Source organism: Eupeodes corollae, chromosome 1 (assembly GCF_945859685.1).
Source record: "Eupeodes corollae chromosome 1, idEupCoro1.1, whole genome shotgun sequence".
Taxonomy (NCBI): Eukaryota; Metazoa; Arthropoda; class Insecta; order Diptera; family Syrphidae; genus Eupeodes; species Eupeodes corollae.
In genome coordinates, this window is record NC_079147.1 from 207,517,947 (window position 1) to 207,537,646 (window position 19,700).

Below are 19,700 nucleotides of genomic sequence, written 5' to 3' on the forward strand. Positions count from 1 at the left end.
TTTTATGTTCCCTGGGATAAGTATAGGTATAGGTATATTCATAGGTAATTTTAAGCTAAGGGTGGAAAAATTGATTTGTGACAAAACCAACATAGTGGCAATATTTTGGTCTTCACACCCTGAAAACGAGGAGTGAAAGTTTAATTTAAAACTAAAAATAAAACACAGTTTTGCTAAGTTTATAAAAGTCAAGAAGGCTTAAGACATGTAACTAACAATTTGAACATTTTTTTATTACAGATGTGACACACTTTGGACCACTGAATTAGATCTTTTAAAACAGCTCCATCGTCTAACAACAACTATGGTAAGTTTTCTTAAAGTCATAGTTTAGTTACAATTTTTTGGTTTTCTATCGAAAAAATATTTAACCATAGATAAACCTATACAAACATTTCATAGTTATATTTATGATTTTCCAAAACTTATGAAATAACTCGTAGAAAAAAATGTAAGTCTCGAATTCAAGATTATATATTGTTTTGAATTGCGTGAGAAATGTTCTGGAATTCAATAAATGTTTGCAATCTTTTCCAAAAGATTTGTACATACGAGTATAGACCGACAGCCAAACTCCATTAACTTAGAATGAAGAATTTTTTAAGAAGCTCCTTAGACAAGCAACATCAATTTGTTAACCATATTACCATAGCCATCACCGTCACCATCGCACCATCATCATCATAGCATCTGAGGGAATCCAAAACAATCTATAATAATCTCACCAAAGATTCTTTAGCACTTTATTGGTAGGTAGGTCTATGTATATAGAAGCAGAGCATTAGATTGTTTGAAATTTGGCACAACTATCGACTTCTGTGTACAAACACTTCAAAAAGCTTATGAGATATACGTCGCGTCGTCGTCGCGAGTCTTATGAAGGTACAGAAAATAACTAACATCAAGTGCGCCATTACTATACAAAATTGGACAGAATGAGGTCAGATTTTATTCATGGACTCACTCACTTACTCACTTTTTTATACTTTAGGGGATTATATTAGACTCGAGAAGAATCTTATAACAGTTTTGCAGGTTTTTTTTTTCGGTTGTTGTCATCGTTGTAATTTGTAATTCTCATCGCCGGCCGCCGCTGTTGCTGCCGCTTCTGCTGATGGTGAAGCCGCCGCATATAGTAGAGTGCCATCCAATTTGATATTTCTTCTTCTTCTATGTCGCCAGCGTCATCGTGGTCGTGGTCGTCATCATCGTCGTCTTCATCATCTTACTTTTTGCTACCGAATTTGTGATGGTTGCTCAACCCCTCTTCCCCTTCCCCTTACCCACTAAAATGCTGAGGCATTTAACTTAATAATCCCATTTGGTGGTATTACGAATGTGCATCGTTAAAATAAATGTGCTCACTCTTCTGGCGTTAAATCTATTTCGTTTTGGAATATAAAGTTAGTTAGGAAATATAACATCATTTTGAAAATCGAATTTCGATGTTGCTATTTTAGTTTTTGTTGTTGTTGTTGTTGCAACAACTTTATAAAATATATATATGCATTTTCATTGCATCGCTTTTTTTATTTGTATGCCAATAAAGATTCCATTCGATGCTACTACTTGTCGTCTCTAGAAAAATAAACAGAACAACGAAGGAAAATCAGAAGAAGTCCATGTCCATCCGAATGTGTGCTTCTTCTCAGGGTAGTGTTGCAATGTTTTTATTCAATGAATAATTCGAGGCTGATGTTATAAGCGAAGCCGTAGATAGATTTCACAACAAATCACATCAGAAACAATCTGTTTTGAGACATTATCTCATAAACGATGTGTGTCTTTGCTTTATTAATACAAAATAAAGTAGAACTTTTTGCATTTCGATCACTTTGTACTTGACTGTTTTGGTTTAGTTTAATTTAAGTGCTTTAACCCACAAATATTGATGGAACATTTAAGACACAGAAACGGTTTGAATACGATTTGGGTCCAAATTCTATGAAAATCATTTCAAAAACTATCGTTTGTTATACAAAATCTAAAGCAATTTTGGTTAATGCAAATGTTAGTGGCTGCTCATCCAAGGGTCCGTCCGCTTTGTCCAATTTTGGAATACTCTTTCTAACATTTCGAACGGTTTCTCTCACGAATAAATGCTTCAATTTTGGTTTTTAGTGCCCCACAAAAACTTTTCCGCCAATTAACCGGTCTCAAACGTTAAATTAATTAAATTCCCCGAACTATCCGCAATTACACCATTGTTACTCTTACTATGTGGCATGTAACACCGCCGTCTTGTTGAAAACACATACCAAAGTCTTAAATTTTGCCATCGCACTGAACGCTACTGACCATTCAAAGTTTCGATTCCCTACATCTTTAAAGCAATACGGCTGAATGTGACCTCTCTGAATGCATTGGTAGTTTTTGCAATACCTTTGGTAACTCTTCGCTCCGAATATGACAGTTTTATTGTTCACTTATGCATTCAAACAGAAATGAGCTTCGTCGCTCATTTTTTTCGACAAAAAAGTGGATCTTCGGCCAACTTTTCAAGATCCCATTTACCAAAAATTCGGCGACGTAATAGGGCTCAATTCTTGCACCAGCGGTATTCTGAAAGGCTTAACAACTAAGTCCTCTAGCAAAACTGTATACTTAGTGGAGTAACTAGGTTATCACAAACATTGGCCGATAGAGCTGCAATATTTTCCACAGTTCGTCTTAACAGAGCACGAATTGCAAAAATTGTTTGTTTGCAAAATGATTCACGGATAAGTTTTAGACCAAATTAGAAATTTTTGAAAGACACCTATTATTAGCTTGAATCAAAACAGCTGAAACAATCGACTCGGAACTCGGTTTTCGACATTTTTGTACGATTTTCATATTATCAGAACTTGAGCAATTATTTAGCGTTCCAAATTTATTTCAACAAACTGATTGCACAAGCCCTTAGAAAATTCATATTAAAAATGTGATAACGAATTTGATATTAATTGTTTTCAGTTTTGAAACTGTATACTTTAAGAAATAACAACAAATTAGAAAAAATGTTGGTTTTTAGTTTCTTGATACAGTGTTTGATGGCATTAAATGCGACTCCAAAATCAATCCATTACGTCAGGTTTTTAAGACATATTTTTTTTAAATTGGAAAAAAAAAACACATTTATAATTTTTTTAAGTTTATCCCAATTCTGGAAAACGTTTATTTTTCATTAAAATTTTTCAAGTTAAAAGATCTCAAGCTCAAGAACCAGTAGAGATATAGCCTTCAAATAAATTTTGTTATACAGATAATACTGAAAAAAGATGCAGAAAGGGCTCTCAAGAAAATTGAGTGGGCGGATTTGTTTCCATAGCAGTTTAAAAAATGATGAAAATTTGGTTAACCCTAAATATCTTACGAATCAATAACGCTAGAGACTGGAATTAAATTGTATATAATACATTGTAACGTGATACCAAACATGTATACTTTTTGAAAAAAATCTAATTTACGGTTTATTTTATAAATCAAAAAACTGAAAAAAAATCTGTCACCTGAAATTTTACTAATACAAAATGATTTTATCTCCAAAACAATTTTATGCAACGAAAATTTAAGTTTTTACATCTGGTAAAATTTTGAGAAAAATCGAATTGACAATTTTTTTTTTACAAAAAATAAGAACCTAAACAAAAAATTTATTAAAAGTTGGTAAAAATTTACTCTCGACTCAAATAGCTTTTCAAAAATTAAAAAAAATGTCTTCAAACTTTTCTAGTTCACAGAATATATTAATTTCGATATTTAGTAGCTTTTTTATAAAGATTCAACAGTCCGTTTTTTCATAAAAAATAAAATCTACAACAAATAGCAAGCAAGTTTGGTAAAAATTGATGTTCGGTTCTTGATATCTTTCAAATTAATTTCATTCATCCAATTTTTAAAAATTTAAGAAATGATACTAAAATTGGTTAAAATTTTTTGCGACTAAAAATCTATTTAACAAAACTAGATTTTCAAAACAAACTTTTTATGAAAATATTGTTGGTAATTTTAGAAGTTTTAAGAATAATTCAACTGAAAACTTTTTTAACACAACCTGAAAACCTACTTACTTTTAAGTAAGACAAATTGACAGACGGGATGGGAGGTTATCTGTGTGGGTCACACCCAGTGTCTTTTTAAAAATAAAATAAGATTTAAACATAAAGTAAAAGAAAAAAAGTGTAATTTGCATCATACATTTTATTGTTAAAGAAGATGCTGTGTTTTACCTTAGCCTTAAAAACCCCGTTTTTGGTTATTTTTACCACCATTTTCTAAAAACTTGAGGTGTTAGACAAATTTTAAGGCAATATACTAATTTAGGAGAACTTAAGTCTTTACAAAATTATTGTTTTGTTTGTTTTGGCAGAAAAAAAAAATAGTCTTATCGACCAGCGACCACAAATAGTTTTAGCCAAATTGGAATTATTTCCGAATTCATTGTATTGAGAATTTTTATTTATTTGCTTAAGCTCACTTATAATAAATATTTTATTGTAACGCAAGGTGAATGCGAGAAAGATCGTGTTTTGATTACCATCATTGAAAAGTATGGTTGACGTATAAGGATCTGACAGGTTGTACCTTATGGTGAGTTTCAACAAATGAAAAATTGAGAAATACTTATTTTCTTAAGAGCCACTTCCTAAGACCCCCTATACATCCTTAATATGCATCTCAATCTTAGACATTTAACATTTGGAAGGGCAAATTTCTCCAAAGAAACGATAAAAGTGTTAAATAAAAAAAATGCATGTTAAAGATTCATCTATACGAGCATTTCGATTTATTGCTTCAATTTTCTAGGTATATACATATATTAAATGGTGGCAAATCAAAGGAGTGTTAAATCAATTTTCCTCTTCTTGCAGCACTTTACTAGGTATATATAAATATAAGGATACAAAAAATCCGAAGAAAAAAAAACAGAACTGAAGCAGATGTTTGAAGATTACATAACCAAAATAGAAGATGAAATTGACTTCCTGGATTTAAGAAAAGTGCCTCTGGGCTTTTGGCATCATCAAAAATTATTTAATCGAAGATTTTGTTATGACACTCTATCTCTATACTCTGTGAGGCTTGACGATTGAAGCTCTGGTGTATATGCACTCGTACCTCTGAAATGCTGATGTATTATGAAGATATATGAGTGTAATTGAAATAATATGTCTATATTGCCAGGGATTAACTCATGAGCTGAGTAAAACAGACATATACGAAAAAAAAGAGGCTTTGAGACTCAACAAAAACAAATATTTAAAATAAATATTTCAAAATTCGAATCAATGATGTGGTAATTAACATAAATCTACACATTTACCACTTGCACCATTAATTTTAGGACAAACAATTGCAGGTATATAAGTCGGCTACAGCAAACAGTTTTTAAGTTTTAGGTAATTGGGAATCTCTCACATTTTCTTGTTACTATTATGCGTGACTATGGAGTTTCCCACAATTATTGTTCACTTAAAATAGAAACTGCTGAAAATGCCATTTAAGGGCCATTAAAATTATACTAATCGAGTTAACAGAAGAATCAAACCAATTCTCTTGGGTTTTCCAATAAATTTTCTCATTTCAATAACAAGTCGTACTACAATTTCTGTTGGGTTAGGTCATTATGTGATATGCAAATTTCCCAATTATTGTCATAATAAATTTCAAAAAAAAAATAATATAAATCCATTAACATTGCAAAAATGCATAAAAATTCCTGCAGTGAAATAAACATACATTGTATTTCTTTTCTATCTTCGGTTTATGTAAAACTAAAGGTTAATAAAATGTATTAATATAGTAGGTTATATATTAAACATATTAAAATGTTACATTGTATCAAATATAGACAGATAATTATATAGGCAAGAATTTAATTGACAAAATGATAGATTACAAAAATAATTCATTGAATTCATTATACCTAATACCAACTACCACGCCTTACATATTACAGATTGGAGAAAAAAAATTAAAATGATTTACTTATTTTAAATTATGCAAAATCTTTAAAAGTGTCATGTTTGCATATTCTTTTATTATTCTCGTATGTAAAAAAAAACAAGAATTTTAAATAAGATGAATTTAAAATTTCTAATATAATTCATTTTTTAATTGAGCTCTTGATTTAGAATATGTGAAGTTATACTCAATCAAGAGCTCAATTAAAAAATAACTTTTATCAGAAGGTTTTTACTCCTACTGGAAATTGATTACATTATGGAATATACTAATTCAGAAGTATATAAATGGCTTAAAGAAGGAGTTACATATGGCTGTCAGATGCCTCCCTTAGGTTCATATAATTAATCGATGTATGTTATCTTAATAGTCTTTCCCTTAAAAGAAGAAAAACGGAGAATGGATGGTTATTGGTGAAATATAACCAAGTTCTATAAATCTATGCATTTAACATTTATGAGCAATGAACTGTAACTAAAAATTAAGTAATACCTAGAATAAAAATGCAAATTCAACCACCATGAAAATTCTGTATTGTTCAATGAAAGATGTCAGCTATTTCCATACGATTTTTTATACACAAATATATGTAAGTTATTTTAATAAATTTGAATGATAATTTTAGTAGTAAACGAATTTTAAACAATTTTCGAAAGAGTTGGGTTCTGAGTCATTGCCTATGCTGAGGATGTTTTTATAGCGGTATCTGGAAAGCATCTTAACACACTGAAGGAACTAATGGAAACTGCTTTAAACAATCTCTCTACCTGGGCAGAGATCGGTGTTCACTTCGCTTCAATTCCATCAAAACTTAACTGGTCCTCTTTACTAGGAAAAATAAAATCACCCACATAGACCCTCTTTATGTATGCTTGAGGCACTCCGCTCTACCCATTTCGGTTTAAGGAATAGTCATAATGGATCAATAATATCCTGAACTCATTCAGATCATTTTCTAGTAACGTTGGCTACATAGCCGCGCATCCATGATTCAGCACATGCTTTTGTGTGTCATTTTTGAAAGATGATACAATTAACTTCTGTACAAATGGATCAAAACCTGTTGACGGTGTTAGTGGAGGAGTGTACTCCTATAAAGACTAAATCTATGTCCTGGATTTTGTTTTCCCAATCACTGTTGCGTGTTTCAGGCAGAACTTATGACCTCTTGATGTTTGCTTAGTCTTTCATAGGATCAGGGATCTCCATCAAATGACAACAAATGTGGAGAGAGAAGCAGAAATTGTGGTGCTGAAACTTAATTCCGGCAAAACGAAAATGAGCAGCCTCAGAACCCGACCATCCTCTCAAATAAATATTTTCTCGTAACCGGTGATAAAAGCGGAGAGCTTGCAATACCTTGGAAGCATCGTTTCTATTGAAGGTGGAACCGAACAATACGTCATCTGCCACATCGGTAAAGCAAAAGCGGCGTTCGGTATGCTGTTAAAAATTTGGAGGAATAACTCTATCAGCTTAAGAAGAAAGCTACGACTGTTTCGAACAAATGTCGAGTTTGTGCTTCTTTATGGGTGCAGCACTTGGAAGGTTACTTCAGCCATAACAAGAAAGCTGCAAGCCTTCGTAAATAGATGTCTTCGTAACATCCTAAGGATTTTCTGGCCAAACCGTATTTCAAAGGAGGTAATTCATAGAAGGACAGGTCAGGAACCTATAGAATGATACGAAAAAGTAAGTGGCAATGGATTGGACATACGATTCGAAAAGGTAACGAATGCATTGCAGGCCAAGCAATGCAGTGGAATCCGCTCACACAAGAAGAAAGAAGAGCTGGACGATCGAGAAGCACATGGCGCAGGACAGTCGAGGCGGAATCAGCATCGCTAGGCAACAGTTGGGGGGGGGGGGGGGCTGTAATACTTCTCCGGAAACCGTACACGATTAAGGGGTTCCCAACGGACTTAAAAGGTCTAAGGACCTAAGTAAATAAATAAGTATCAACGAACCAACTATTCGTCTGCATGTGTTGTCTTTTTCGTCAACAACAACTTTAGCTTAACTTAAAGACTCATAACGACAATGCAATTTATACATTGTGAGGTACCCTTCGAAAATACTTTTCACTGTTTGAAAAATTATGTGAACTCTGTCAGATCCTTTTATAGATTCAGTTTTTTTTCTTCAGTTATAATTTTTTGTAATCCTTTCAATACAATTTTCTTGATTGGTAAAATGTATTCCTCCTAAACCGTTTTTCGCAAATAAATCGTGCGAAATTTAACAAGGGAATAAATCTTACGTATTTTTATTTTTTCAAAGTTTTTGAATAGGCACATTTTTACATAAACAAAAACGAACTAGGAAATCATTAGTCAAACCTATGAAATCAAATGAGAAAAAACACGACCGGAAACCCTTAAAAGCATTTTAATTTGTCAATTTTCCATTTCAAGTACCTACTGGTACATAGGCATAGGATGGTCATTAATCAACAGGCCTACTAATAAAATTCAATCCTAATACTTCTATAGTCTTAAGTTGCACACCAAAAGAACCAAATGACCAATACCAATAATATCAAGAAACAAATATTCAAATTTCAAATCAATTAAGAGACATAAATTTCCTTATTATTCCAGATCAATTAAAAAAAAAACACACAATCAAATTCAAACAGAAACTTGATAAAAATTACCTGATTAAATATAAATCACTTTATTAAGATACAAAACGATTTTCAATATAAAATTAAATAGACTAGTTTATAATTTTTATCTCGGATTTGTGTACGAGTATTTTGTAAGTCAAAAAAATGCAAAAGCCAACTTCCTGTCACATAAACAAGAAGGAGATTTCAATGTCAGTGCTGTCAATGTTTTATTTTATTTTTTTTTTTAAAATAAATAATTAAAACATATTAGGTTTAAAGTTTTGCATTTTATCTATTTGACATAAGAGATTTCTTTGTATAGAAATACAAAATGCGAATATTTAATACACGATTGTACCTATAAGAGGCGTGGTATAGTTTGACATTGATGGCGTTAATTACTTTTGTTTCTGTTTTTGTTTTATTTCTAATTAATTTTGTTTTGACATGATTTTGTAATAAAATTTAATTTTTGTTATTTATTTTAAAAGAATTAATACAATTTACATAAATGCATATTTATTTAAAAAAAAAAAACAATTCTTGAATCTGTGGGAATTTGACTACAATAAGGTTGTTTATTTTTGTCTTACAAAAAATCAAATGGATTTATGTTTTATAAGTAAGACATACATTTTATCGGAAATAAATTTAACATAATTTGACATGCCTGAAATTCTATAAGTTCAAATATGTATTTAAATTTTAACACAAAACAAAAACAAGAACGTTTTGAAATAGTTTAGATAAAATTCAAATCAAAATGTTTGTAAAAGAATACTTTAAAGTAGAGAAGGTTGTGCATATGGGTGGTCCAAGTGAATGTAAAAATAAGCACTCAACTCAAATTATACCTTGGGAAGTGAAACGTTTAAAATAATATGTAATATATTTAGATTTTTGATAAATTAAAGATTGAATACATTTTGTTGGTATTGGTCCAGTTGGAGCATAAACCAATTGAATAAAAGGATTCAAAGTGTGCATCAATTTTTAATAAAATGTATTACTTTTTGCATAAAATTGGATCACGTGATATTCAGTCATCGGCTAAAAGCATTGATGTTAATTTATAAAATGAAAACACAATTTTTGCTATTTATATTTTGAGGTGAAAAATAATGTTTTTGAAATCAATCTGTATTTGAATCTCGATCTGATCCATTCTTTTGAAAAATGATGAAATTTTAAACAAAACTGTTTGAATTGTTATTATTTCTAAATAAAATTTATTTACAATCATGATTTAAAATGACCATTTGATTTTTCAAAATCCAAACAATGTATTTCTTGTTAAAATTTTAAAATAATTACGAAATGAAAAATTACTAAAACAATGTAAAACAAAAAAGCTGAGGTGCAAACTTTAAAAAAAAATCAGAAATCAGACCAAATTAACACTTTTAATGTTTTGTTACAAAATTGTTTTAATACATTTGATTAAAGCAAAAATATTTCTTGTTTAATGGTTTATTTTAGCTGCAACAACTTACGCTGATTTTCTTTCTATGTTATACAAACAATAGTAAATTAAAATATTGACTTCAACATCCACAATAATTCTTATTAAACAATAATTTAAAATTGTTTTATAGTTCAATACAAATTTATTAGAAGAAGTGCAGAGCAAAGAATATACTTTTATTGCATAGGTTTTTCTGAAACTTTTGTTAATAATTCTGGAGAACAATAAGTTACACTAAGCAAACGTAATGAGCTAGTCCATTCAAAATGAGACAGTTTCTTGTGTGTCCCTTATGTTATGGGATTGGAAATTTTAACAAAAAGTGAGTTAAACACAAAATCAAAGTCTGGAAAATAACGACATCCTACATTTTTGATGCAACTTTTGTTGAACTCCATTTGTGTGTGATCTTTTCAGGGGAAGTTGTTTCTTGAAAAAAGGAAGTGTTTTTTAATAACAAATATTTGCATTGTTTGCTTTTGTTCTTGTCTTTCGCATTTAACGGTCTTATGATTGTTAATTTACCTTGATGCTGCTTTCACAAATAAGTTAAGTCAATTCAAAGCGCAAAAACTTACTAAACCTCATGCTGTAGTGGTTGAATGGTTGAAACCCCCATATGGTCCATAGCCATAAAAAGGTTTAAAAAGTGAATTCGCTCTTAAATTAAACAACGTGAAAAAAAAAATTGGTATAAAGCTAGGGTTAAGAAATACATTGTTTTAAATGTTTGTAATCATAATCAAAATTACGAACTGCTAAATTTAATTTAAGAAAGTTAAGTATTTTTGTTTTCAGCTTACAAAAGAAACTCAGTTTCAAATCTATGCCAATAAATTTAATTAATTTAGACATTTTTAAAGCGGAAATGCATCTTGGCCAAAATCATTCAATTTCATTATGTTGAAAATCACTTTTTTAGATTTGATCTTAAAGTTTTTTGTTCACAAAATTTTCGCGAAATGAAATTTGGAAGAATATAGTAAATGTGAATATTTATTCTTTCAGGGCAAAGCAACATTTAAGCCTACAAGTTCAACTTTGATTTAAATTAAATATTTTCTTTGACTAAGCTCACAATTAAAATTTGGATATGTTTTGAAAAAAATATGTACGTATTTCTTCTTTCACATGCCACTAGCTGTATTTGTTTCGGTTTCTCAAGAACATCTAGATCTTAAGAAAATTAGTCAGGCAATGAATAGAACTTTTTATTAATAAAGAACCATATAAAGTTACCCCTATTATTTCCGTTTCAAATAAAGACTTACTTATGTTATTTTAAAATGATATTTTTGTGTTATCTTTTTAAAATAAAACAAAAACACTTATAAAAGTAATTTCCTCGATCTGGGTCATAAAACAAAAAGTAAACGAAATAAATACAAAAATCAGAAAAATAAAACTAGTTTTGTTATTAAGAAACTATATATCTGTAAAAATTAAACAGTTGCAATCACCTCATAAAACATTCAAAATGATCCAATTATATCCACATGGTGCATTTGATTAAATGTGTTTATTTTCTTATTTTTGTGTCATTTGTCTTGATCCATCACATCAGATAAGATAGGTTGGTATATACGTATGTATGTATAATTATAAATAAATGTGTTGATTGATTTAATTTATTTCTTGTTTAATTCTATTAAATCAACTTTTTTTTCCTAAGTAATTGAAATTATGTAATTGAATAGAAAAACACAGAAAAACTTAACTTCACTTCACGAATTGATAGATTTTTCTAGCATTAAGTTGTAAAAATGCCAAATGCTTGAACGAGCTTGATTGACATCGTTATCAATTTTCTCGATGTTCAATTTTATAATTGATTTAATTAGACGGAAAGGATTAAAATTCTAAAAGAGAATATTTTTCAATTTATAAATCGATACAAATAAAAAAACACTTGTGTAAATTGAATTTTACTACAATTATTTCGCTTTAGTTTATCCACCGTTGGTGCTCTGATTTAAGGTGTAAGCCTTCTCTAATCTCCAAGCTACCAAAATATCACTGTTTTTACTAAAAAGCTATAGAATTTCCCCACATATCACTTTGACTAAAACAATTTTCACACTTTTACACTTCAATATTTTCTTCAAAAAAATCACATTTATCCGTCGCGGCTGCAAAAAAGATAGAAATTCTCAATTCTCAAATAAAAAATCAACTAAATTTCGGCAACCAAACTACGATCCGTCAAAGCACAAAACCCGATAATAACTAAACCAATCTCGATCAGACTGCGCCAGTCCGAAAAAAAATCCAAAACAACTCAGCAACAACAATAAAAATCTCTTGATTGCCGAAAAAAAGCTCACAGACCTCATAGATACATGTGAACCTATAAAAATGACCACCACACCAAACTTCCTACCTCTTCAAAAAGAAGTTCAAATGTTTCTTCTTCATTTACCACCAACAAAACCACAAAAAAATACAACAATTTCTCCTACTTCTTGGCTTAGATTCTCATATGTTTTTTTTTTATTTGGCTTAACTTATACGCGTGCTTCCACGACACCACCATAAGCGACCAGAGCTCTCAAGACCGCAATCTCTTGTCTATAATTTGATTGAATCTTAATTTGTATGTGTCTAGTTTAAGTCTACCTGTTTTATTGGATTTTTTTTCTCTTTTGAAAGAGTTTAAGCTTTACAAAAGAAAAGAGACACATTATTTGAAAAATTAAGAGAGAGAGAGAACTGCCAAAAATTGTTCTGTATCTTTCAGAATGATTATATTAGTTGAGGTCGAAATGAATTCTCTATTCAAGTTCAATAAAAGATACATTAAAGTCAAACCAGGATGCAAATTCCATTGAATAATTGACGAGTGCTGGGTGATTAGATACAGAGATAAGATACAATTCAAAATCAGAAATTCCAAAATTGGGCCACTTAAAGGAGAAATTCCAATCTAAATTTGAGAACCAGAACAAATTAATTTTTGAATTAAAAGAAATGAAAAAAAAACTTAATAGTTCTTCTCCATCAAGACCGCGATTATGATGATGGTGATGCCTTTGTTAGATGTTTTACCGTACCATTTACAACTACCATTTTTAATAGGAATGAGCCGTTTCGCTTAGGAATTATTTAAAAAAATGATATTGAACCCAAGATGTTTGGGAGAGTTATAAAATTGTATCTAAGAGCGAGCGAGAGAGAGGAGGAGTCGAAAATGTTTTTGTCCAATAAGTCATTTTATGCTTGTCGCAATTTTGGCTTTGTTTTTGTGGTCTTTCTTTTGGTTGTTAACGTTGACAAAAAATCTATACATTCAACATTTGTTCCCACTCCAAGCGACTTCTTGAGCTATACCAGATCATTTTGATTTAAGCTGCGATACATAAATATCTCAGCGCTGTAGGTAGGTTTAGGTTTACCGCCTATAAGCGAGTATTTATGAAGTTTAAAGTGATTTATGACTTGTGTGACCTTTTTTGTGTCTTTTTTTTTTTGGTCTTTCATTTTCATATTCAAATGAAGGTCTATAAAAGGGGCGTTCCCCCAGTAAAAAAAAAAAGCTTGAGAGTATTTTATTTCTTTTTAAATAGGTACAGTTAATAATAAAATGTAGAATTTATCTGATCTTAATTGTTTCTTTTTCTTTATCTGTTTTTTGTTTTATAAGAATCTGTTTTGTTTCTTTTTTTTTTGGTTTGAGACATTTTTTGAATTTTTGTTGATCAACATTTTTGGATTCATATTAAATTTATGAATGGCAATTATATACTAATATAGCTTAGCTATAATATGGAATCTTGTTTAATTCCACATTATAAAGAAAGGTGAGAATTTTAACGATACAATAAATTATCATAGTTTAGTATATTAATTTTTTTGTTTTGTCTTCGTTGTTTTTTTGTTTTAGGAGAAGTGTGATGATTAATTTATTATACGGTGAATAAATGCATTTGTTTATGTTAATTTTTCATAATTAGATGAAATTAATTTCGAGACAACAAGGTGGTTTTTTTTTGTATAGATTGATGACTTTTAACGCGCGTCGTTGACTTTGAAAGTCACACACATTTATCCACAAGTATATGTATACATTTGAGTGAAAATATTTATACAAAGCATCTACTTAATACTAAATTAAATTTATCAAAATGGAAATTTTATACAAACATCAAATTATATATAAAAATTAACTTTAAGTCCATGTGAATGTTAGGACCAAACATTTTAAATCGAATTGTTTTAAATATTTCGAAGCCCTTTAGTTAGAGTTTAAAATGTTTTATTCACACATAAAGTCTATGCATATAAAATTACATTTTAAGGTTTGAATAAGTTTTCACATTGGTTAAACAACCATTTACCACAATAATTTAAAATAAAAATTTAAACAGACGATACATTATTTTCACTTTATAAAATGGACAATTTTAATAAAAGTTTATAAGTCACAAAGGAACACATACATATAATTAAACGAACAAAAATGAGTTGAAATACATTGACAATAGATTCTACCGAAATATCTAAGTTCATCTTGAGTGACGTCATAGTTTTTTGTATGTTGGACACTACTCTAATATCACTGACATCAAGTGTCAAACTTTCCATAGTCTATGAACTTAAACTTCGAAATTGTTGTAAAATTAATATTCGAATAAGGATTTCACTTTGCATTTTATCGGCAGTGGTTCTACTGCAGATGTTGTATTTGCTTTTCCCTAAAATTTCAACGGTATTACGGATAGCTTTTTCAAAAAACACATGCTTTGCTTTGAAGAATTTATCAGTAGGGTTGTAAGGTATCACACATTAAAGAATAGCCACAACCACGCGTTCGCTCGCGCCAATTTAAACTAATTGAATAGAAACAATGGACTTTTATGAGGCAATCTGTAATGATACCTGAAGCCTTGTGCTCGCTTAAGATGGTAAAAAAGTCCGACGGACCTAACGCGTAGTGTTTTTTTAAAGATTTAAACCCTTACATGTTTTCTTGCAACAATGTTTTCATTTCAGAAATTATTATTCACTCTTATTTAATAAGACAATTTTTTATTTGAAGAACATCAAAAAGGAGGCAATCAAAAATTTAAGTTTAAGCTGATTAGGCTGAAAAAATATAGTACTTTTTTGTTAAGACTTCAATTTTTGCAAAAATATCTGTCAAGTTTTTTTTTAATTTTAACAATATATGAATATGGTTTTAACAATAGTTTTGTTTCGTTTTTTAAAGTTTTGAACCATGACAGTTTCTATACGGTGTGTTGAAGTTAACGTCTTTCGTAGTTGTTTGAGTTGCTTGGCATCTGTAACATTCCTTGTGCACGTCTTCTGGTGTTGAGTTGGTTTTGAATTGCTTGTGTGAATCGGTTGTCATAAAAGTATGCTCGTATTATGGTTGTAACTTAAAAATATCTTCAACTTTTAGTGGCTTAAAAAGTGTATCATACGTTTGTCGATAGTTTTTTTGATAGCTGCGTTTTGGAGCTTTTGAATTTTTATAATGTGGGTCTTAGCTGCTTTACTCCAAGCAATTATACCATATCGTATCCTAGATTCCATCAACGAGTAATATACTTGTTTTAAAACGTCGTGGTTAGTGTGGTATTTTAGATGAGATAGTGCAAACATTGCTTTCCTTAGGTCCATCTCCAATTTGTCTATGTGTTTATCCCATAAATAGTGACTGTCTATTGCTAGTCACAAATACTTGTAGTTGCTTACTAATTCCATGCATTCTTTATACGTTTTGGGGCATTCATCATTCTGTAAATAAATCTTTTGTTTTGTCGGTTTAAACTGTGCATCATTTTTGTTTTTGATGCATTTATTACCAAGCCGTTGTCGTGACACCTAACATCTAACTGCCATGCTGAGTTCTTCTTGAATTATATTTGTTGTCGTATCAAGAGAACTATGGAGAACGACAATAGCCGTATCATCACCAAAAGCGAAGGTTATACTCTGTTTGAAGAGTCGTAGCAATTCGTTAGTTTATGAGACAAACAAAATTGGACCCAATTTAGATCCCTGCGGAACTCCATATTTTATCACTTTTTTCTCACTCACAGCATATTTGATTTTAACACAAAATGTTTTGTTTTGCATATATTCTGTCAGCCAATCAGCGATAGAGCCACGAATTCCAATTCCAATAAGATTTGAGAGATTTAATATGTCAAACGCCTTGCTGAAGTCCATGAAGATTCTCTCATCTAAACTTTCGTTGAAACAATTCGCAAACTCACCAAGTAACTTTCCTTTATTTTATCCTTCTGAAAACCGCACTGGCTGCTATGAATCAATGCATGTTTGTCAACAAAACCTTGCAACCTGTTGGCAATCAAAACTTCCAAACATTTTTTAATTACTGGAAGAATTTATAGAGTCCTATAGTTGTTTAGCTGGTTGTTTGCTCCACCTTTGTAAATAGGCCTTAAAACTGCTATTTTTAAGGTAGATGGAATTTTTGAGTGAGTTATACTCAAATTAATTAATTTGCATAGAATAGGAGCAAAGACACCATTGTATCTGTTTATATCAATTGCTCTGATTCCATCAAATCCTGGCGCCTTATTTTCTCCAAGTGTATCGAGAATGTTTTCAATCTCAGTGACATTTATAGTTGCATATGAAAATATTGAACTTTCCACTGTGTCATTGATATTTGTTGGCGTTTTTATATTGCATTTATGGATGATTTTATCCTGAAAAAAGTGATACTGTGTTCATCTCTATTTTAAATTTTTTTCCAATATTTCGTCGATATTCGTTTTCTTTCGCCATAGTATTTCTCTAATAAGTCCCCATTTTTTTCTTGAATCAGTCTTAACTTAATAAAGTTTGTTGTTCGCAAAATAATAGAGCTAGTAAATATTATTGTTTCCTTGTTTTGATTCAGTCTCCCAATTCATATGTATTGTAAAAATAAAAAGTCATCAGACATGACATGACACTTAAACATCGCCCAAGGTTTTATATCTTTCGTTATACTTAATTGAATAAATATCTGTCGAAATAGATGGTTGCACTCTTTTCTCATACAATTGAGTCGTTAAATTAATTATTAATTAATTAACTAAACTTCTAGGAATTTAAATCAGCCTTAAACTAAGTTTTGGATATACTTTCAAGCACAGCGATTTTATTTTTCCAGCTGCACACCAAGAATGTGGATGATTTACCAAATACTATTTTTTCTGTTATTTTGAAATTTAAAACGTTAAAACCCGTGTCCTCATTTAAAATAAGTAAGCATTTATAACCACCTTTAAGACTGCCTATTATAGAAAAATGTTCTAAGCGAAATACGAAAGGTGGTTTCCAACAGGTCTTTAATAATTTCTTCACACTTTGACTGACTTAAATTTAAAGCATTTTAATAAATGAAAGTCACAATTAATAGAGTAACATCTAAAAATGTTAAACAAATATGATAATAGTACACCGGGACGTATACACACGAGTTCAAATAAATTGTCTTTTTCAAATAGGACTTTCGTAAAAACCCGTTAAGTGGTGTTTTTGTAACTGCATTAAAAATAAATTGAACGGTCAAGTATATCTTACGAACCAATAAAGCAACCGCCTTAATAAAATTGTACTTACACATTAATATGGTAAATACTTTAAAAATGAAAAATAATATTATTTAGCTCGAATATTTTACTAATTCAAAATGACAATACCTTGAAAATTATTGTATGCTTCAAAGACATACTTTTTTCATTTGTGCTAAAGATTTTAGAAAAATAGAGTTGCTATTTCATAACAAAAAAAAAAACAAATTTCTTTAAAATTGTTTTACAGTATCAAAAATCTCAACAAAAAATATATCAGAATTCAATTCTGTACTGCATACTTTTTGATGCTCTTTCAATATCCATTTTGGCTCATTTAAAAATGTAGGTCAAACCAATATCTTACTTTTTTGCAATCTCTATCGAATATATAAATTTTCAAAATTACCTAATTATCTTACAATGTAAAGTTGATTCTTGAAAGTATAATTACCACCAAAAACAGCTTACAATACCCTCAAACTTAAATTTAATCAATTTTTCAATAAAACTCAGCACCGCAAAATTAAGACATTAACATTGAAATGATAATATATATGGTACTTTAAAATTGCCACCAGTAAAGTATCGCGATAAGTGGGATGCCTGCCATTAACTAGTAATTTCATTGTCAAATATTACCCCAAAAAATATATAAATTCAAAAATACAGAAGCACATATCAGCACTTGTCTTAATTATTTATTACTTTATTTAAAAGCTTTGCAGGTGTGGCCAGTCATCGAGTTGTCCGTGGTTGTGGTCGTCTCGTTGGCAAAGCGGTGCTGCGGCGAGGTGTGGTGTGGTTTCTGAAAACAATTTGTTCCTTCAAATAACATTTGCATAAAAAATCAATTCTCACCATTATTTCAATTTAAATAAAGAAGAGAAAGAAAAAAAGAAAAGAAAATTAAGCCATCAAAAATCCTTAATGCCATCGACACACTCGCTGAATATAAAAATTATGAATGCTGCTACTTAAATATTTAAATCCTTTATTTACAAGCTGTCAACAATCTTTTTTTATAATTGTCAATTTTGTTATAATTTTGTTTTACCTTTTTGTGATGATAAAATAAAAAAATAAAATATATTCAAACTTGCATTGAACCTATAACCGCGTTGCCAATTGTGTTAATTAACATTATGATAAATTTAACATTTTACTGCCATCAATTTGCATAATTTTTTTTAATGTACAGTTTTTTCACAAGCAAGAATTTATACAAATTTGTTGCATTCAATGCGCCAGATGATTGTGATGCATTTATTAATAACAAAAGAAGATAAAATAAAACGAAACCCTCTCCACCTTGACTTAAAAACCAAATGCACCATCGGAGCGGAACAAAACCTTAAAAAGTGAAACCAACATACTAAAAACTAATAAATTAAATTTAAATTGAACAACTAAAAAACTAATTTAAATTAATTGGACTGACTAATTCAAACTTTATATTCAACTCGAGGAGGATTTTTATTATTGTTTTCTTATTTTCTTTTAAATAGTTAAGCGGCATCGCGGAAAGAGGGCGAGTTTATAAAATGCACACGAACAGCAATAAAAACGGATTCCTTTTAACATAAATTGGATGTTTTCTTTATTTTGGGCACGGGTGCCTAAAATTGTGCCACTGGTGGTAGACCAGTGGAAGCCAAAACCAAAAATGGTCAATGTAAATCAATTTTGAATGAAATATTTGGCATTTGGATTAAGTGTGCCCACTAAGGCAAATTCGCAATTGAATTTATTTCACTCTCTTGATCATTGACATTTTTGTGTCTCAAAAAAAACGAAGAAAGAAAAATAACCCGACGAAGACACCGCACGGCATTCGTTGTCGTCGGACAATGCGGCAATCACAACGACAACAACGATGAGCGACGCGACGTATGGTTTGCTTGATTTGGGCAAATTTTCAAATTATAAACAAATCAAGAATTCGATTGAACGTCAACCACAATCATGTTTTGAAGAAAATAGTTCACTTCGAAGTTCGAATTGAATATTCAAATTAGAATGACTGTTTAACATACGGAAGTTATAAACTAAATTCAGTTATTGATGATGATGTCCTGCTTCAGTTCAATAAAACGATCAAAATTCAAAGAATACAAAATTTGACACTGAATTTGATGTGAATAAA

The 19,700-nt window shown here is 30.2% G+C and overlaps 2 protein-coding genes across 3 annotated transcripts in view; one reads left to right on the forward strand and one right to left on the reverse strand.

The window, feature by feature from the left end:
• Positions 1–19,700, reverse strand: part of LOC129953952 (probable basic-leucine zipper transcription factor D) — a 401,434-nt gene that overhangs the window by 116,540 nt on the left and 265,194 nt on the right. The window lies entirely within an intron of this gene.
• LOC129948362 (uncharacterized) overlaps positions 1–19,700 on the forward strand; it is a 77,748-nt gene that overhangs the window by 30,415 nt on the left and 27,633 nt on the right. The window contains exon 2 of the mRNA XM_056059335.1: positions 241–307. Coding sequence (XP_055915310.1) covers positions 241–307 — 67 coding nt within the window. The remainder of the gene's footprint in view (positions 1–240; positions 308–19,700) is intronic.